Source organism: Bidens hawaiensis, unplaced genomic scaffold (genome assembly GCF_021521415.1).
Source record: "Bidens hawaiensis isolate Kalapana, Puna unplaced genomic scaffold, B.hawaiensis_p1.1 tig00044036_1, whole genome shotgun sequence".
NCBI lineage: Eukaryota > Viridiplantae > Streptophyta > Magnoliopsida > Asterales > Asteraceae > Bidens > Bidens hawaiensis.
In genome coordinates this window covers 116,016-137,959 of record NW_027497802.1, presented here as the reverse complement: position 1 = coordinate 137,959, position 21,944 = coordinate 116,016, and the positions used below count along the sequence as shown (strand labels likewise).

The 21,944-nt window shown below is 43.7% G+C and overlaps 1 protein-coding gene across 1 annotated transcript; it reads right to left on the bottom strand.

Annotated features, from left to right (window-relative positions):
- Nucleotides 1–10,020: 10,020 nt before the first annotated feature.
- Nucleotides 10,021–11,487, bottom strand: LOC143594639 (uncharacterized). Its single transcript, XM_077073902.1, has 2 exons — nt 10,638–11,487; nt 10,021–10,445 (listed from the first exon to the last, which is right to left on the bottom strand). Exons 1-2 carry the CDS (start codon nt 11,485–11,487, stop codon nt 10,021–10,023), a joined length of 1,275 nt encoding a protein of 424 aa, XP_076930017.1.
- Between the last annotated feature and the right edge of the window lie 10,457 nt (nt 11,488–21,944).

Here is a 21,944-nt window from a genome sequence, read left to right as displayed (position 1 = left end):
TCTTCCTGACGATTGGTTATTTAACAAGCGTCATTTTATAGTTTGGATATGGTGTTCTTATATTGTGGCGGGTGATTTATGATAATCATCCCATGGCGAGCCTATTTTTGGCGGGTGATTTATAATGTTCATCCCTTGACGGATCCTCATTTTGGCGGGTGATTTTTGATAGTCATCCCTTGGCGAAGCCTAATTTTGGCGGGTGATTTTTAATAATCATCCCTTGGCGAAGCATAATTTTGGCGGGTGATTTTTAATAATCATCTGTTGGCGGAGCCTAATTTTGGCGGGTGATTTTTAATAAATCATCCCTTGGCGGAGCCTAATTTTGGCGGGTGATTTTTTAATAATCATCCCTTGGTGAAGCCTAATTTTGGCGGGTGATTTTTAATAATCATCCCTTGGCGAAGCCTAATTTTGGCGGGTGATTTTTAATAATCATCCCTTGGTGAAGCCTAATTTTGACGGGTGATTTTTAATAATCATCCCTTGGTGAAGCCTAATTTTGACGGGTGATTTTTAATAAATCCTTCCATGGCGGAGCCTCCTTTTGGTGGTTGATTTTTAATAATCATCCCATGGCGGAGCCTCCTTTTGGCGGGTGATTTTTAATAATCATACCTTGGCGAAGCCTAATTTTGGCGGATGATTTTTAATAATTATCCCATGGCGGAGCCAATTTTGGCCAACACTTATCATTTTTCTTTCGTGTTGATGACGTGTCACTTGACGTGAAGGGGTAAATTAAATGCAAGTCAGTGAAACGATGGCTGGATGTGACAATTTGACGACGGTTGCTCTGCTGTGCAGCTTTTTCGCCTGTGTCAGGCGAGTGGGCGAGAATCCCAGTGACGCGCCCAGCTGTAACACATCTCCGTTGTCATCTTATTATCGTGGCGCTCTCCTATTGGACCGCGTGTCATTTATCCTTTTTGTATCCCCCGTCCTTCATTAATTGCGATTAGTATAAAAGGAGGGGTTGCACCATTGAACATCACTTCTCACCATTGTTTACATATCCTCTTACTCAGTTTTCCTTGAACCCTTCCTTTTTATGGCTGAATCTTCTCAATCCTCAAAGGCTAAGAAGAATAATACCATGGACTTCGTCGGTTGTCGAATGGCTGCCGATGACTTCACTAACATAGTCAAGGTTTATAACCTTGGCCCTGAGTATGAGCCTGAGTTGCCTGCACCGGGCAAGACGGCTCAAGAAGCTCCCGTTGGCAAGATTGTCGTGTATAGGGAGTATTTCTTCTTGGGCAATTTTCGATTGTCCCTTACTCGTTTTTTGCTGAACGTTTTGGATGTTTTTGGGCTGCACCTCAGCCAGATTCATCCGCTTGGGATGGCTCGTCTTCGCCATTTCGAGTATACTTGTCATTGCCTTGGTATTACACCTACGGCTGACAAGTTATCGGCTTTTTACCGGTTGTAACATCCTAAAATTCGAATAATAATATTTTATATTTATTGATATGACGGAAGTTTACTTGAGTTAATAATTAAATGATAGAATGATAAAGATGGTAAGATAAGTAGATAAATTAGATGGAGGTAATTATGGACCAAAAAGAAAAGATGGGCCTTAGGTCCATGGGCTTAAGAGAGTATAAATACCCCTTAAACCCTAATCCTTTCCATTTCCATCCATAATATCCATCTTATTCTCCCTACACCTTAAAACACACACACTCCTTTCCTTTTTCGGCCGCAACCTAGATCAAGGAACCAAGATCAAAACCAAACCTTTTATTGATAGATCTTTGGGATACAAGATCAATACTTCATAACAAGCTAGCCGTAACCTAGAAACACCAAAAAGGTATGTTCTTTACGTTAAAGGTTACGTTTTTGTGAACGGTTTGCTATGAAACTTGGCCTTAGGGTAAATCGGACCTAGATGTTTCATAAAAATATAAACTTAATGATTGAAATGAACTCAATAGACAAATGGTTATGTACGACTCGTATATGAGCCCTATATCCAGCTTAAAACGTTTTAATACAATAAAGGTTTGAGCTTTATGACCAAAACGGGATGGATCTTGTTAATGGAGGGTTAGTGGGTGGAAAATGTACAAACAGTGTAGAAATATTATCAAATCAGTGATAAAAACCACCAACAGATACTTGAGCTGATAAGGGACCTTAAACCAAGATTGAAAGTTTGTGGCAAGAGGGTTCTCGGCCAAGAGAGTTCTCGGCCAAAAGGGTTCTCGGCCAGGAGGAATCTCGGTTAGAAATAAGGGTTCTCGGTCAACGAGAGTTCTCGGTCCACAAGAGTTCTCGGTGACCTGGGTTCTCAGTCTCATGGGTTCTCGGTCTCATGGGTTCTCGGTCCAGTTCATATTCTCGGTCATACGCGCGTTCTCGGCCAGTTTGAGTTCTCTGTTGGAGTTCTCGACCACAGTTTCAGTTGGACATGGACCCAATTTGACCAGAAAATGGATAGATGGGCCTGATTTAGTTAAGTCCACAAGGTGCTGAGCCCATTATCTTAGGCTTAGTAAATAAGCCCAACTTAGAAAATAACTTTAAATGTTAATGGAAAATGTGATAAGACAGTTAATGGAAATAAAATTTTTCAAGGCTGACCTGGCAGCTCGGCCCCAGCCAGGGGCTTTGCCCCTTGGACCCTGCTAGGGGCTGCCGCCCCTAGACCCCGCTGTTAGGGGCGCTGCCCCCGGACCCCCGTTCGTTGTGGGTAATAACTAAGACTAGAAAGATGATATGAGTAGTGATAGTTAATTGATACGTGTAATTATTATACAGTCAGCCGTGCACAACTGAAGAAAGGGATTACCATTAACGGTGAACGTAACCGCATTCAGGTGAGTTTCTAGCCCCATTCCTTGTTATGTTTTCGGGGCTGTGTGCATACTCGATGTGACTAGTTAATACACTTACCTTAAGTGGTAAGTGTATGCCTATTATGTTATATGTGTTGATATAAAAGAATGCTTGATGGTACATGAACGATCTTCGGATATTGCATGTACTATCAGGGGTTAGTTAAATGATATGATTGCTTATGTATATGTTGTATGTGTGAAGTATGTACGTTATAGAATATATAAGTATGAAAGGAAGTATGTAAAATATATAAATGAAAGGGAATTGACGGATATGAAAGAAATTGACGGATATGAAGGAATTGACGGTAAAGGGTGGCAGACCCTAATAATATCTGTGAAGAAGGGTGGCAGACCCTAATAATATATGTGAGGTTATAGCGCGAAAGGCTCTTTAAGGGTGGCATACCCTAATAATATCTGTGAGGTTATAGGGCGAAAGGCTCTTTAAGGGTGGCAGACCCTAATAATATCTGTGAGGTTATAGGGTGAAAGACTCTTTAAAACGTATGATTATGTATGTAAAGAATTATAAAGTATAAAAGAGAAGACAATATGAAAGTAAGAATGAAAGTATGAAGTATGAAAGAGAAGACAATATGAAAGGCTCTTAAAAGTATGAAGTATGAAAGAGAAGACAATATGAAAGTAAGAATGAAAGTATATGCACTTATGTATGTATGAAAGAAAGTTAAGAAGGTTAAGCATGTAATGTAAGAAGGTATTGTATGTTATGTGATTAACTAGAACTCACTCAGCGTAGCTGACTTTTAGTATGCACGTAGGTGAGTAGAATGAGGCAGTTAGCTTGAGGAGGACACGTGGCAGGGTTGGATGAAGCTGGCATCTGAGGATTTTGTTTATGATGTTTTATTACTATGTATTACGTTAAGTTTTAAAAAGACAAATTATGGATGATTGTAACGAATGGTTGACTATTTTATTATTCCGCGAAAGTTTTTAATCAACTCTGATTTTAGAACTGCGTTTATGAGTAAATCCAACGTCCAAGCGTAAGGCACCGGTAACGGGGCCTTACAAGTTGGTATCAGAGCAAAGTTTGAGAGATTTAAGCATCCTACATGCTTAGACTCGAACAGAGAATGGGATTTTAAGTAAGAAAAGAAAGAAGATGCCAGTTCGAGAATGCCACGTGTCGCTCAAGCAAGCTCAGTAAAGGTAAGATGTATGGTTAAAAGACGTATGTGAAATGATAATGAAGGTTATGTAAATGATAGGGATAGGAATATTTGATTGCTTTGATTGACTAACTGTTTAAAGTAGCAGCACAAATAGACTCATGAGGGAAAGTGTATACAACCTGTTTACCCGCCCTGGTGCCAAGGCCATTGCTCTGGATGCACCGCAGAGCCTGCACGAGTGGAAGAGTCTGTTCTTCTACGTTTCTGCGCGCGTGGTTCCACACTCCATGAATTTTTCGGACGTGAAGGAACTCGCTGAGCCGAAAGTGGCTCCTTATTCCGGTTCGGACTTGTTCACCACTTTGCAGGCTAGCCTTTCTCCACTCCGTCATTATTCGGAACGCGCGTTGGTACTGTTTGGCATGAGTCGTATCTGGGAGGATGCGACGATGGTGCCGGTCATTCATAACGGCCGTTAGGGTTAGTATCCTCTTTCATTTTTGCTTTGATGTTCATGTATTCGGTAATAACCCGATTTCATTTTTCAGAGGTGGGCGATCCCATGCTCCTTCTGCAACCTGTTCCTAAGGGCGCTAAATTGTTGAGGCGGAGGGAGTTGGGTCCTCGTGAGGAGCCAATCCTTACGCGGACCGCCCGGAACTTTGTGTTTCCACTTCCTATGGGGTAGTCAGTTGCTCCGCGATCGCTGCCACCTCCCAGTTCTGTTAACCCTCACGGGGGGTAAGTTGAGCCATTTGCTATTGTTGTATATTTTCTCTGTTTGTTTCTTCTTCTAACATTTTGCTTTTCTTTTCAGGTGGGCGGCCTAATGTTGTGCGCTTTCCTAAGTGCAGTAGTAGGGGCGCACAACGCAGTGGTGGCGCACAACGATGTCGTCATGATCTCGACCGTTCCTTTCGGGGTTCGGTATCTTCGTCCGCGACATTTCTTGAAGCACTCGGTTTTAGTGCTGGCATGGCGTCTTCCCCAACCACCTCCACACAGGTTTCTGTTGGCTTCTCCTCGCCATCAGTCTCGCAGCCTGTGACTGTTGTGTCTGTCTTGGATACAAGTCTGGTTTCCACTACTCCAATTTTGGTGGCAACTGATCTTGTGTCTTATGCAGCCGCAGCTTCTGGAACCGTTGTGGACACGAATTTCGTATCTACCGGTCCACCTTCTTCTTCTTCCGCAGTGGGCGGGGCGTTCACTGCTCCACACAATTCGGGCTCCGCCCCTGTGGTTAATGAGGAAGATGAAGAGATACCCCGCGTTTCAAGAAACCTAGGCTTGGTAGGTTTGTCAAGCGTAGTCTTGTTAAATCATCAGGTATAGTGTTTGCCAATAATTAAACGTCCTTTTGACGTTATCCTCCGTTTTCTAAATTCGTTTTTTCCGTGTTCCAGGGACTTTGGCGATTTCTTCATTGATTGTTTCCCCTGCACCTTCTATTGTTGCATCTTCTCTAACGGCTGTTTTTGCCAGTTTGCCGATGATGACAAGTGTTGGCAGCTTGTCGGAGGCGATGCCTACTGTACAGATGCTGAGTTTGACAGTGATGACGGGTGAGGTTGGCCCGTCTGAGGCCGAAACCATTGTGACGAGTGTACGTGCGTCGACAGGATCTATTCTGGTCGTCTCTCAGCCAATGTCGTCTGCTGGACCGATGAAGGCGATTGTGGACGAATCGCCTAAGGTTTGTCTTGACCCGGCGGGTATTTCTTTCGCCGATCTCATGAAATCAAGACAGTCTTCACCAGACAAGGATTACATTCTTGATGGTGATGAGGCCGTGTCACCGCCACCTTTTACTATTGGTGCGACGGTGCAAGGTAAGTTTTTTGACTTCCGAGGCTGGAGCAGCGGTGGGTTTAGTGGCGGTTTAAGTGGCAGGGTATTGAATGTAGATATGGATCCCCGCGATTCTATGGAGGCGAACCAAGTTTTTCTCCCTCGATGGAAGGTTACTTGCGGCGCCAATTTTGAAGACACGGCCACTTGTAAAAAATTTTTGGAACATGTTGTTCCTCCTGGGGAGCGCATTGCTCGCAAAATCCAGCCTCGGAATAGGTTGTATTCCGATGCTGCTTTTCACCAAGTCCAGGCTTTCTCTAGTTTCGCAGAATTGCTGCGCGAGAACCGTGCTCTTCATGAGGAGAAGATCGATGCAAGTGCCCGGATGAGATAGATGGAGCAGTTGGTGAAAGATGCTGAGGCTGGCGCCTGGAAGGCGGGTAAAGAGTCGTCGGAGCATCGCCAAGCTCTGAGTGACGTTGAAGCGAAATTGGCGAATGTTGAGGCAGACTTGGCATAGTCTGTCCGCGAGCGTGCTGCTCGCTATAAGGAGTTTGAGACTGCCTGTAAGAAATCTAACGCCGATCTTGCGGATGCACACAGTCACGCTCTTGCTGCCAAGGAGGCTTCCGCTCGACTCGAGAGTGAAAACGCTGCTTTTCGCAAGCGTATTGAAGAGTTGGAGGCGGGAGCCGAGTTGAGGAAGGCGGATGCAGATAAGCTGGCTGACGCGTTGGTCTCCAATGAGGAGACCATTAAAGTTTTGACTTTTGAATGTGCCGCTGCCGCCGCTGACCGCACTGGCTATTGAAGCAAGCCATTTGCAAGGTATTCTGCCCACACTTGCTTATATCTTCCTATCCGTTTTACTAATGTTTTTGCTATGCAGGTTGCCCAATGTATCATTACCGATGATGATTTAACACGTTGTGTTAGGGCCCTTGTTACTGCTTCTCAGCAGCTTGGCCACAAGACTGGCTTTCAGGACGCCGTTACGCATTTGCGTGACAATCTTCCCCCTGAAGCCTATGTTCTTCACGCTATTGACGTGGAAGCGGAGTATACCGCTGCTGAGATGGAATATGATTCTCTTACGTTTCCTATTCTCTCTCAAGTTACTCAGTATGCTAAGGAGGAGAATGGCGTGCAACTATTGAGGGATTTGCTTGAGCCCTCGCAGGCTGGTCCGTCTACCGCACCCGTTAGCGGTCAGGAAGATAGCGCAACTGTTGGGTCGGGCAAGAGTGTTAACGACGTTGACTAGGCTATCTATTTGATTTGTATAGTTGTACCCAATTTTTTTTTCTTTGCGGGTGTCGGTACTCGCTTGTAATTACTTGTATATAAATGAGATCAATGTTTTTTTTAAATTGTGAAATGCGGAGTATCATTTCCATTCGAATTAGACCCTTGGCCTGTTTTTACAATTGGAATCGATTTATATGTAACATCTTTGTAGCTGTGTCGCATTCCATGTTCTAGGAATTGGCAAGCCATCGAGCTGGATCAGAGTATAGGCGCCCTTTCCCAATACTTCTCTGATTTGGTACGGGCCTTCCCAAGATGGCGCTAGTTTCCCTTGCTCATGCGCTCTTGATGCCTCGTTGTTACGAAGGACGTAATCTCCGACATTGAACTCGCAGATCTTCACTTTTGCATCGTAGTATCTTTGTAGTTGGCGTTTGTAATTTTGTTCTCTTATTGCGGCCAACTCTCGACGTTCTTCCAGGAGCATCGGGTCTAGACGCCTTTCTGCGTCGTTATCATTTTGCAATATGACCCTTGGTGACGGTACGCCGACTTCAGCGGGGATCATTGCTTCAGTGCCGTAAGTTAGGCTGAACGACGTTTCTGCATTACTTGTATTTTTCTGCGTTCTTATGGCCCACAGGATATGAGGTAGTTGATCAACCCATCCTGACTTGTGGTTTTCCAACCTTTTCTTGATTCCGCGCACAATGGTTCTGTTAGGGCGCTCTACTTCATCATTTCCTTGTGGATGAGCGACAGAAGTAAATGGTTGTGTGATATTGAGCTCTTTTTAACATCGTTGGATATTTTGATCAGCAAATTGCGTTCCATTGTCGCTGACCAGATTCATGGGTAGTCCAAAACGACAGATGATGAACTCCCATATGAACTTTTTAACGATGGCTGCGTTGATTGTTGCTACCGGCTTTGCCTCAACCCACTTTGTGAAGTAATCAATTGCCACAATGAGAAACTTCACCCGCCCTGGCACCTTTGAAAATGGTCCCGTTATATCAATTGCCCATTTCTGGAATGGCCAAGAGGCTGTTACCGGGATCATGGCATTTTTTGGGCGCAGGGTATTTGGCGCATGGCGTTGACAGGCGTTGCATCGTCTTAACTCTTTTTCGGCGTCTACATGCATGCCTGGTCAATAGTATCATGTATTCATGATTTTGGCGACCACCATTCTCGGGCCTGCATGCACGCCACATATTCCTTCGTGAATTTCTCTCAGCAGATAATTTGCGTCTTGTGGATCTACGCATCTGAGGAGCGGCCCTAAGTACGATCGCCTGTAGAGGATGTCACCTTGGATTGTGTAATTCAAGGCCTTGTGGCGAATCTTTCGTGCTTCCGCTTTCTTTTCTGGCAAAATACCCCCCGCGAGGTAGTTAATGATTGGTGTCATCCAACTTATTTCTGCCGTTGAACATACGAAAACTTCTTTGTTCATTATTGAAGGCATTGTCAGAACTTCGATGCGGACGTCTTTTGCGAGATGTTCGAAACCAACCGACGCCAATTTGCTTAAGGCGTCCGCTTGTTTGTTCTCGCTTCTATTGATGTGTTTCACCTTGCATGTGGCAAATGCTGCCATTAATATTTTAGCTTGTGCTAAGTATGACGCCATCTTGTCGTCTTTTGCATCGTACGATCCTTCAATTTGATTTGCCACTAGCATTGAATCTACGTGTGCCTCTAAGTGGCGGGCAATGTTGTAAAACTCGCTAGGCGGTCCCTAGGCGGCTGACCCCCTTGTAGGGAGTACTTGGAGTACTCGGGGAGTACTCGGCTTGTACTCGAACATGATAAATATAACATAAAATAATTATTGGATATTATATATATGTTAAGATAAGCATAATTAATGTCAAAATAAGCATAATTCATATGAAAAAAAACATAATTCCAAAAATTCATGTTTTGTTTTTTTTAATTTTTTTACTAAAAAATAAAAAATAAAAAAAATTACAAAAAATTTAAAAAAATAAAAAATTTTGGCCGAGCTGACCTTGGAGGCCAAGTAATCCCGAGTACTCCGACTTTTGACCGAGTTGGACCTTGGCGAGTAAGTGGCCGAGTTGGAAAAAGGCGGCAAGGTTGATGTCCGAGGACCTTCGAATCGCCAATTCCAAGGCCTTGGAATCCAACTTTTACAACACTGGTGGCGGGCTTCTAATTTTTTGGCGATTCTCAACCCTGCCAACAACGCTTCGTACTCTGCCTCATTGTTTGTGCTTTTGAATTCTAGGCGAATCGCGTACGTGAAGTGTTGTCCTTCCGGGTTGGTTATTCTTAGGCCCGCGCCTGCACCTTCATCATTAGAAGCTCCGTCTGTGAACAACTTCCAAATTTCATCTTTTCGTTGATTGACGGGGTTTTCGATTTCTCTTCGGCATTCCTCTTCTTTTTCTTGAGGAATTTCTGCGATGAAATCAGCCAAAACCTGTCCTTTGATCGCGGGCCTGAGTTTATACTCGATGGCGTGTTCTCCCAATTCTATCGCCCATTTTGCAAGCCTCCCAGATAGGCTTGCTCAGTACATTTTGTAAGCGAAAGTTGGTGAGAACATGTATTGGGTGGCCCTAAAAGTATCTTCTTAAACGCCGCGCTATCTGGACCAAGGATAAGACTAGCTTTTCCAAGTTGGAGTACCTTGTTTCTGCGTCCGCAAGGGTGCGACTTATGTAATAAATGGGCGTTTGAACGCCATTTCTTTCCACCACCAAGACAACGCTGACTATTCTTTCCGACGCTGTTAGGTACACTATCAATGGCTCTCCCGCTTAAGGGGCTGTTAGCATTGGTAGTTCCGTTAGACGCAACTTGATTTCCTGAAACACCATTTCTGCCTCTACTGTCCACCGGAATTGAGATTTCTTGAGGCAGATCCTCAAGGTTGAAACGAACGGAAAAGATCGTTCTGCATGACTTGACAAAAATTTGTTCAGCGCAACTAATCGGCCATTGAGTGTTTATACTTGCTTGACAGATTTCGGTGAAGGCATTTTTAACACAACTTCTAGTTTTTCTGGGTTGGCTCTGAAGCCGTCATTTGTTACGATTACTCCCAGGAATTTTCCTTCTTCCATTCCGAAGAAACATTTTCCTAGGTTGAGTTTCATGCTGATTGATCTTAACTTTTTGAAGGTTTCTTCAATGTCTTTCAACATTGTTACCTCCGTCTTGCTTTTAATGACTAAATCGTCCATGTAAACTTCTAAATTTCTTCCAATTTGAGATTTGAACTCTTTGTCCATCAATCGCTGGTACGTAGACCCGGCGTTCTTGAGGCCGAATGGCATCATCTTATAACAATATGTTCTGTTGTTTGTTCGGAACGCCGTTTTGTCTTGGTCTTTTACCGCCATATGGATCTGATGGTACCCTTTGTACGCGTCTAAAAAAGATTTAAACTGAAATGGTACCAACGCGTCTACCTTAAGGTCGATTTCTGGCAGTGGGTAGCAGTCTTTTGGGCACGCTTTGTTGAGATCTTTGAAGTCGATACACATGCGCCATTGGCCGTTTGCCTTGGGTACCATTACTGGGTTGGCCACCCATGTTTGGTATTGAATTTCTCGGATTATGCCTGTATCTATTAATTGTTGAACTTGTTCATCGCAGGCTTTTGCCTGTTCTGGTCCCATTCTTCTTCTCTTTTGTACTACCGGGACGAAGGCCGGGTTGACTTTTAACTCATGTTCCGCTTTGTTTCTTGGAACCCCTGTCATGTCAGCCGGGGTCCAAGCGAAAACATCGATGTTCTTGACTAGCAAAATTTTGAGTGCCGCCCGCGCTTCTTCGGAGATAGTTGGTCCGATGGTTATGCTTTGTTCTGGGAATTCCTTGTTGAGCACCCATTTTTCTACTTCTCTAACTTTGTTGGTTTTTGGCATCTTCTTTGGCGGTGTTTTTCTTTCTGCCATGTTGCATTCTTTGTTGGCGTGAATCATTGCTATCCTCGTTGGGGTTGGTACCCTTAATATTCCATGCGTTGTTGAAGGAGTAGCATTAAAATCACCAATTGCCTCTCTTCCCAGGATTATATCATACTGCTGGTGAGGAGTCTCCATTACCAGGAAATCGAGGTCTTCCATTCGTGAATGGAGACCATCACTTAGCTCGACTGGGAATGTCAGCTGCCCTAGCGGGTATTCGATGCTTTGGTTGAAACCCGCGATTGGAGCGTTGACGGGTGTTAACCGATGTCTGTCCTTTTCTTCCAACAAGTCGAAACACTGGTGGTACATGATGTTGGACGTTGCTCCCGCGTCGATAAAGAAACGCGGTGTCCTGTAGTGACCAACCACGGCTGTGATCACCAGAGGTGCTTTCTTGTTTGCCCCTCCTTTTACTTTTGGGAAAATGACTTGATCTTCCTTCCAGGCCGCCCACTTTGTTTGCCTTCGTTTCTTAGTCTGAACATTGACTGAAATCATGTTGGCGTGAAGGTATTTGATTTTCTTTTCTGGCCTTCCGCCATCTCTTGGGGGTGGACGTTTGTATTTTCCTTTGATACTCTTGACAAGGTGATCCAACTTACCGTTTTTAACGTATTCTTAGATTGCGTCTTTCAAATTGACACACTGATTTGTTGTGTGACCATGTTGTTCGTGAAAGTCACAGTAACTTTTCATGTCTGTGTTTGGCCCTTGCTTGATTGGTGTCGGCTTCTTTAGCTGGATCCCCTCAGTATACATGATGTGGGCTGAGCTTTTTGTCAGCGGAGTCCACCTGGATGCCCTCGTCTGACCCTTCTTCCTGGCTTTGAAGGGTTCATATGTGGCGAGTTCTTTTTCATTATTTAGCCTTGACCACACGGAAGAAATTCTTTTGCCTTGGCGGCCCTATTGATGTCATTTCTGGCGTCGTTCTTTGCCAGTTCTTTCCCCAGACTCTTCTCCATTCGCGCGTACCTTTTGGCCGCGGTCATAACATCGTCCCATCGTTGTGGCATGCCATATCTGCCCGTAAGGTTCCGAATGAGGCCATCACATTTATAAGTTTTGGCGGAAGGCTGCCCGCAGCAGTTCTTTACTTACGCCACCGATGTTCAGGCTGGTGATGAAATCTTCTAACGTTTCATTATCTTTTCTGACCACATTCAGAATATCAGTTGGGTCATTGATGTGCCGCCGTTGTTGACTAAATTGCTGGGTAAACTTTTTTGCTAAGTCCTCCCAGCTTGTAATCTGTCCATCTGACAACCTTTCGAACCATGCTCTGGCGGCTCCGACTAGTGTTAATGTAAAATGTGGCACCACAACGGCATGGTCCACCCCAAAACTAGTCCAGCAGCTGTGAAGGTTTGCAGATGATCTTCTGGATCTGAGATGCCGTCATATTGCCCGACCGTTGGCGGTATTTTAGGATTTTCTTGCAACTCCGCTTCAGCTATTCTTGCCACAAACTTTGATTTTCCCGCCGACGTTGTTGGTCTGTATGGTTTGGAAAAATCTACCGCCGCCTCTGGGTGATATTTCACCAACTTCTTGGTGTCTAGCCCTTTCCAACTTTCTTCATAGTCGGGATCGTCTAGACGCGAGTCTGCTTCTCGACGCGACTGTTGTGGTTTTTCGCCTGCTTTGCTGTTTTGCTAAGCAAGCGGTGACTTCTTCGTACGAATTGGCGTTAAATGTTGTTCGTCCTCTTCTTCTTCGTCGTTGCTACTAGAGGCTGTGTCGAGCAGCGTTCTAGGTTTCACAACGGATGCCATTTTTTCTTGTACCTTATCCCTCAGTTTTTGTTGTTCTGCTTCCAGCCAAGCCATGATGTCCGGTGGCATGGTTGCTTTGGGACGTGTTTTGGTTTTTTCTTTGTCTGTGACGGTAGGGTGAATGGTGGACGTGTTAACGAGACCTTCACTGGTACTAATGATGTCCAGATTTTCTACGTTTCCTTCTTGGTTGGCCTTTGGGTTCTGACCAACCTCTTTTGGTGTGGTCTTGCCACTCATCTGAGTCAAGAACGGAGTGACTATTTAGTAATTGTTCTAGCTATATGCACGGATGGCGCCAATGAAGAAACACAAATCCACCCCTCAAGGTCTAACACGTTAGTCCGAGGGGTTTGGGTAAGTATTCCCCATGATGGGTTATAAAACCTTCTTGGCGCAGATGAGTATACCCTGCAAAACAGAACACCGTGAGCTCGTTACGAAGAATGGGGGGATTCTCTCGTAACCACCCTCCGGCGTGAGAATCAGTACGAAATATAGTGTATTGATAGTGATAGTAGGAGAATGCATATATTTTACCGTTTGGAGGTCCAATGATATTTATAGCCGGAGGAGAGAGAGTATGGTCAACCACCTTGTAAGATTTTCCCCAATAATATTCTCCACTCGTGCGGTCGTGGAGGTTGGTGGAAGTTGGTGGGCATCATGGCCTTTTGACAAAGACGTGCTTGTACTATTTTGTACCATCTTTTGTGTGTTGTCAAATCCCATTTGTTGGGTGTTTATTATAACACCCCGACCGATGGCGGATTATACATCGGGGCGCTACGAATTGTTTCATTACTCGTGACACTATTTGGGTGTCAATATTTGATAAATACATTTCATTGCGCATGCGCATAACACACCATAAAGTAACATAAATCACATATCATAACTCATAATATTCAAATACATAAATTTGTCTTGTTATATTTTAAACTAGGTCCAAAGTAAAAGAAAACATCCTACGTGTCCTCGAGTTTCCAAAAGCAGCTACAGCAAACCTGAACATGTGTTAAAATAAAACGTCAACACTTGCGTGTCGGTGAGAAATCAAGTTTAATAGATATAAATAGATAATAACAAAGCACTGCGCGCAACATGTGTATAACTGGTGTTCAACATAGTGTGTAAACAGATTGTGATCAAGCCTAAATAGATCATAGCTCATAGTTCATAGCGTGCTCCAAATCGAGCAAAAACAAATAATCATTCGTGTATGTGCAAACAAACCAAGAAAATCGTAACAATAGGTCTCCCGTGTTTATCTAATGGATCCATGAAAACTTCGGAATAGGCCGATCAAAGCGGTTAATGATCAACACATACAAATATACAACACTAGTAAACGTCCATAACACATGGGTTTTGCGCACATAATTTCATAAACAAGTTTAAAACTCAAGTTGTACGAACACATGAACATCCCAAAACGTTAAAAATAAAAGGGGATTAGGTACGAGATTACTCACTTTGAAAGATAACGCAAGAACCAACTTTTAAACAAGCGAAAGTTAACCTATAAATAAGAGATTATTGGTTTAACGATTGGTTTTTATGTCTTGAATATATGCAAGTCACTTAAACAAATTATTTAAAAAAAATTATATATTATATATTTACCGAGATTTCTGGGCAGAAAAGAAGAGAAGACGGATTGCAAAGAGGGGAGTGGAGGCGTCGCTGAGGATCTTCGGCTGAGAGTAAGGGAGAAAGATTTTGGGGAGTGTTTAAGTGTTTGAGAGTAATGTTTAATTATCCAAGAAATTAGTTTTATTTATAGGAAAACCCTAGGGAACACATCCCTTGAATTGGGGAAAAAGATCTTATCAAATCAAAGCAAAAGATATCAAAAGCAAGAGATATGGTGGCAGCTGCAGGGGATGGGGAAGGCTGACAGGTTACTGTTCATAGCATGGGAGGGGTCAGTCAAAGTACTGATCAAGACATGGAAAAGAAGATTTTAAAAGATTATGCCAGTTACTTTTTCTAACAACCAAGAGGGTTGGTAAGCAAGCTGCGCCGAAAGTGACTTTTCGGACAGATGTCAGATCTGGCCTACTTGCCCATACCTTGGCAGGTATAGCACAGAAGATAAGATATTTCAAAAGCATACAGGCTGGCTTAAACTGGAGAAAAGACTTAAGTGTCTAGCGCGAGAAGGCTTGAGTGCGCGAGGGCGAAGGCAGACAGAACAATCCTTAGCGCGCCGCGGGAAGAACTACAATCCTTAGCGCGCCGCGGGAAGAACTACAATCCTTTGCGCGCCGCGGGAACAGTTCGCCTCGCGTATCGCAGGAACAGCTGGTCTTCACGCAGGCTTCCTTGTAAGGAGTCTGGCGCGTGGAGCTGCGCAGACATCCTTAGGCGGGAAGAACCAAAGGACAAGCAAAGAGTTAAGAGAAAAAGGGGCGGGACAGCGGAAGGGAATTATTATTATTATCATTATTATTATTAGTAATATATATATATATATATATATATATATATATATATATATATTTGATAAATTTATAAAGATTATAATCAAATTTTAAATCTTAAAAATCGGATCCGAAAACGGGTACCTGGGTCGGGTCGGATTTGGGCAGTTGTCACAGTCTTCCCTACTTTAAGAAATTTCGTCCCGAAATTTATCTCGAAGTAGGATGCGCAGAGAAAAGGTGCGGGTATTTGATCTTCAATTGATCTTCCCTTTCCCAAGTGAACTCGGCTCCGCGCTTGGACTCCCAGCGAACTTTGACAATAAGGATGCGACTGCGCTTGGTTTGCTTCACCTCGCGATCCATAATCTCAACAGGCTTCTCAACGAAATGCATAGACTCATCAACTTGAACTTCATCAAGTGGTATGTGGAGGTTCTCGTCAGCTAAACATTTCTTGAGATTGGATACATGGAACGTTGGATGCACATTGCTGAGCGCGGGCGGCAGGTCCAGTTTGTAGGCAACCTTTCCCACTCTCGCAAGAATCTTGAACGGACCAACATAACGAGGTGCAAGCTTACCTTTCTTCCCAAAGCGGACAACACCCTTCCAGGGCGACACTTTGAGGAGAACAAGATCACCAACTAGAAATTCGAGAGGCTTCCGCCTGCGATCTGCGTAACTCTTCTGTCGGCTTCTGGCAGTCAGCAGATGATCACGGATCTTGGCGATTTTATCGGTTGTCTCTTGAACTAGTTCGGGTCCTGTGATTTGAACTTCACCCACTTCGTTCCAACAAATCGGTGAGCGGCACTTTCGACCGTAAAGTGCTTCAAATGGGGCCATACCTATGCTGGAATGATAGCTGTTATTATAAGAGAACTCGATCAGAGGTAGGTGTGAATCCCAATTACCTCCAAAAAAAAGAACACAATATCGAAGCATATCCTCAAGGGTTTGGATGGTTCGCTCAGACTGTCCGTCAGTCTGAGGATGATATGCAGTACTCATGTCCAAACGAGTTCCTAACGCAGATTGGAGAGATTTCCAAAAGCGAGATATAAAACGGCCATCGCGATCGGATATTATGCTCAAGGGAGTACCATGACGGCAGACAATTTCTTTGACATATAGATGCGCAAGTTGTTCAACACGGTAGGTTTCACGAATGGGCAGAAAGTGGGCAGACTTGGTCAATCGATCCACTATTACCCAAATGCTATCATGTTTGCTTGCGGTCGAGGGTAACTTGGTGATAAAGTCCATTGCTATACTTTCCCATTTCCACGTAGGAATTTCTGGTTGTTCGAGCAAACCAGATGGGCGTTGATGTTCAGCTTTTACCTTAGAACAAGTTAGGCATTTAGCTACGAACACAGCAATATCCTTTTTCATACCGGGCCACCAATAAGTAAGGCGCAAATCTTTGTACATTTTGTCAGCGCCAGGATGAATGGAATACCGAGTTTTGTGCGCTTCACTCAGTATGTCAGTGCGAAGAATCTCATCATTGGGAATCCAGATGCGATTGAGATAACAGAGAGTTCCATTCAGGTTAGGGACTAGATGCGCTTCCGCACCACACGCTAACTCGGCGCGTAGGTTGCCTTTGCTGATCGATGCGCGCTGCGCGTCGCGAATGCGCGATTCAAGATTGCTTTGGATCGGCGCGAAGTGAAGCTGCGTGCGCGGCAAAATACAGTTGAGTTGACTGGGTTTGCGGCTGAGCGCATCGGCTACCACATTAGCCTTTCCAGGGTGATATCGGATCTCACAATCGTAATCGCTGATGAGTTCGTTCCATCGGCGTTGTCTCATGTTAAGTTCCTTTTGATCAAAAATGTGCTGAAGGCTTTTATGGTCGGTGTAAATGATGCACTTAGTACCATAGAGGTAGTGTCTCCAGATTTTTAAGGCAAATACAACTGCGCCAAGTTCGAGGTCGTGAGTCATATAATTCTTTTCATGAATTTTGAGTTGCCTTGACGCGTAAGCGATAACCTTGCCTCGTTGCATAAGTACACAACCGAGACCTTGGTTGGAGGCATCACAATAAACGACAAGGTCGTCAGTACCCTCTGGTAACATTAGAACAGGAGCTTCGCACAACTTTCGCTTGAGCGTTTGAAAGGCTTCTTCTTGCTTCGAGCCCCAAATATACGGTTTGCCTTTGTGCGTAAATGCTGTTAAAGGCAAGGCGATTTTGAGAAGTTCGAAATGAATCGCCGGTAGTAACCAGCTAAGCCCAAAAAGGAACGGATTTCGGTAGGAGTGGTCGGTGTAATCCAGTGCTTGATTGCTTCAATTTTGGATGGGTCGACATGAATACCCATCTTGTTTACAACATGCCTAAGAAACTGTACTTCGTCAGACCAAAACTCACACTTGGAGAGTTTGGCATAGAGTTGTTCGGTTCGAAGCTTTTGCAACACCAACAGAAGATGTTGTTCATGCTCGGCCTTGGTTTTGGAATATACCAGAACGTCATCGATAAACACGATCACGAATTGGTCCAAGAAAGGCCTACACACCCGGTTCATTAGATCCATGAAGACAGCGGGTGCGTTGGTTAAACCGAAGGGCATGACCAAGAATTCAAAATGACCGTAGCGGGTTCGAAAGGCAGTTTTAGGAATATCTTCTTCGCGGATACGCAACTGGTGATAGCCAGAACGGAGATCGATTTTGGAGAAACAAGAGGCACCTTGGAGTTGGTCAAAGAGGTCGTCAATACGCGGTAAGGGGTACCGGTTCTTAATGGTGAGCTTGTTCAGCTCGCGGTAATCGATACACATGCGAAACGAACCGTCTTTCTTTTTAACGAACAAAACCGGAGCACCCCACGGCGAAGAGCTAGGGCGAATGAATCCTTTATCGGTCAACTCTTGAAGTTGACTTGCTAATTCTTGCATTTCAGCGGGTGCAAGTCGATAAGGAGATTTGGCTACGGGGGATGCACCAGGAACAAGATCAACACGAAACTCGACTTCCCGAGCGGGAGGTAAACCAGAAAGATCTTCGGGAAAGACTTCAGGAAAGTCACGCACGATGGGGATTACATGAAGTTTCTTCTTTCCTTCATCTGGTTTGACCACATGAGCTAAGAACGCGACACATTTCTTTCGTAAAAGTCTTCGGGCTTCAGTGCATGACATAAGTTTAAGACCGTTAGATGGTTTCTCGCCGTAGATATGAAGATCTTGACCATTTTCCCGAGGAATGCGAATCAATTTCTTGGCGCAGATTACTTCGGCGCGATTTTGCGAGAGCCAGTCCATACCAATAATAACATCAAAACTTCCAAGAGGCATGGGAATGAGGTTGATTAGAAAATCGTGTTCATTAAGGTTAAGCGTGCAATCTTTGATCACGGAGTTTATTATAGTTGTTTCACCGTTAGCCATTTCAACTGTAAAGTTTCCGTTTAAGTTTATTCGCGGTCGCGCAAGTTTTTGTTCAAATGCGCGAGAAATAAAACTCCTATCGGCGCCAGTATCAAAAAGTATAGATGCATATTGTCCGTTAAGTAAAAATGTACCATTAACCACGTCATTATTCGCTTGCGCTTGGTGCGCGGTTATATTAAAAGCTCGTCCGCTCGCCACTTGGTTTGAAATTTGGTTAACCGGATTAGCTTGCGTAATTTGTACTTGCAGTCTCGGGCACGCGTTCCGGAAATGACTGGGGTCACCGCAGTTATAGCACGACCTGGGTCGTGGATTATGGTATGTTGATTGTGGGTTTTGCGGGTAGGTTGGTGGTGTTTGCGCGATTGGGTTGGCGGGAAGGACTCTACAGTACTCAGCAGTGTGACCAATACGGCCACATCGGTTGCATTGTCGACACGGGGCTTGAGTTGGGTGATGAAGTTTACAGGTTGGGCAAAAGGGTTGGTTTCCTGTGTAAGGTTTCTTAGTTGACGGGGCAGGGAGCGCGGAATTGGTTAAGGCATAGTTATGGACTACAGGGGGTGTTGGGTAGGTTGACAGTGGGTTAGGAGCGTGTACTGGAGGTTGGTAGGCGGGTTGCTGGACAATGAGCGGGTTGGTAAGCGCGTAGGCTTGATGATTGGGTTTGTGCCTACGTTTGAGGTTGTTACGGTTTGAGGGTTCTGGCTTGGTTTCTGTTGGTTCTGGGACAGTCTTGGTGAGTTTGGTCTTCTCGGCTCCCCGCAGGAACAGGGTTCCTGCCCTGACATGGTTGTCGCTGAGCACAGCGGCCAACTCGATGGCGTCAGATAGGGTTACTGGGTTCCTGGCCCATATAGAATCTTGAATTTCCATGGGGAGACCCCCAAGAAACTTTTCGATGGCGCGGCGGGAAGGGGTAACTAGGTGCGGGACAAGCAAACTTAGTTCGTGAAAGCGCGTAGCGTACTCGCGCGCTTCGCCGCTGTACTGTTTCAAGTTCCAAAATTCCTCCTCAAGGCGCTTTACTTCGTTGGGATGGCAGAATTCTCGAGTCAAAAGATCCTTGAATTCCTCCCAGAGCATGCTAGAAGCAGCCTCTGCGCCACGCGCGTGAGCTACTCCGTTCCACCATGTAAGCGCCCTTGATTCCAGGACACTTGAGGCGTATAAGGTTCGTCGGTCTGGAGGGCAATGGGTATGGAGGAAGGTGTTCTCAATTTTCTCGAGCCATTGGAGCATTACGGTGGCTCCTTCGAGCCCTGTGAATTTCGGAGGGTTACCCGCATTAAAGGACTTAATATTGTATCCGGAGGGGTTGGTATTATTTTGATTTAAGGCTTGGGCTATTGCGGCGGCCATTTCCTGGGAACGACGCTGCATAAGTCTGCGCGAGGCTTCTCTCCTCTGATGACGGCGAGCTGATAGCGGAGGCATTCTATAAAAGTTTTAGTTTTTGTTAATATCTTGGTATGGGAAATCGTTTTAGCGCAAAGTATATCATTGTAAAGCTTGTTTCGCGGAGTTAAATGCTATCAAATTTTGAAGTAAAATATGAATTTAAATGCAAACTTAATACAGGTAATGAATTCGAATTGAAAATCGACAATTCATGCATCACCATGACTTTTCAAATCTTCAATTTAAAATATACGAGTAAATGAGTATTGGAGGTTGACAATTCATGTATCACCATGACTTTTCAAATCTTCAATTTAAAATATACGAGTAAATGAGTATTGGAGGTTGACAATTCATGTATCACCATGACTTTTCAAATCTTCAATTTTAGAACATAAAGTTAATGGGGATTGAAAATCAACTATTCATGTATCACCATGACTTTTCAAATCTTCAATTTAAAATATACGAGTAAATGAGTATTGGAGGTTGACAATTCATGTATCACCATGACTTTTCAAATCTTCAATTTTAGAACATAAAGTTAATGGGGATTGAAAATCAACTATTCATGTATCACCATGACTTTTCGGATTTTCAATGTTAAGTCCCAACAACAAACGAATATGTAAGTAAAGAAACGAATTGAAATTTAACAATAAAAATCGAAAGATCGCGGATAAAACATGAAATCATGTGCTGCGTATGCGCAAGCATATTTTATAAATATCGAGTAATTAACAATTAGCGCGCAATCATGAGATTTTTCTCATGCGCGAGAAGGGACTCTTAGGTATGCTAGGTCGTTACGTCTAACCACCTAATCCTAAAGTCACGGAGCTCTGATACCAATCTGTAACACCCCGACCGATGGCGGATTATACATCGGGGCGCTACGAATTGTTTCATTACTCGTGACACTATTTGGGTGTCAATATTTGATAAATACATTTCATTGCGCATGCGCATAACACACCATAAAGTAACATAAATCACATATCATAACTCATAATATTCAAATACATAAATTTGTCTTGTTATATTTTAAACTAGGTCCAAAGTAAAAGAAAACATCCTACGTGTCCTCGAGTTTCCAAAAGCAGCTACAGCAAACCTGAACATGTGTTAAAATAAAACGTCAACACTTGCGTGTCGGTGAGAAATCAAGTTTAATAGATATAAATAGATAATAACAAAGCACTGCGCGCAACATGTGTATAACTGGTGTTCAACATAGTGTGTAAACAGATTGTGATCAAGCCTAAATAGATCATAGCTCATAGTTCATAGCGTGCTCCAAATCGAGCAAAAACAAATAATCATTCGTGTATGTGCAAACAAACCAAGAAAATCGTAACAATAGGTCTCCCGTGTTTATCTAATGGATCCATGAAAACTTCGGAATAGGCCGATCAAAGCGGTTAATGATCAACACATACAAATATACAACACTAGTAAACGTCCATAACACATGGGTTTTGCGCACATAATTTCATAAACAAGTTTAAAACTCAAGTTGTACGAACACATGAACATCCCAAAACGTTAAAAATAAAAGGGGATTAGGTACGAGATTACTCACTTTGAAAGATAACGCAAGAACCAACTTTTAAACAAGCGAAAGTTAACCTATAAATAAGAGATTATTGGTTTAACGATTGGTTTTTATGTCTTGAATATATGCAAGTCACTTAAACAAATTATTTAAAAAAAATTATATATTATATATTTACCGAGATTTCTGGGCAGAAAAGAAGAGAAGACGGATTGCAAAGAGGGGAGTGGAGGCGTCGCTGAGGATCTTCGGCTGAGAGTAAGGGAGAAAGATTTTGGGGAGTGTTTAAGTGTTTGAGAGTAATGTTTAATTATCCAAGAAATTAGTTTTATTTATAGGAAAACCCTAGGGAACACATCCCTTGAATTGGGGAAAAAGATCTTATCAA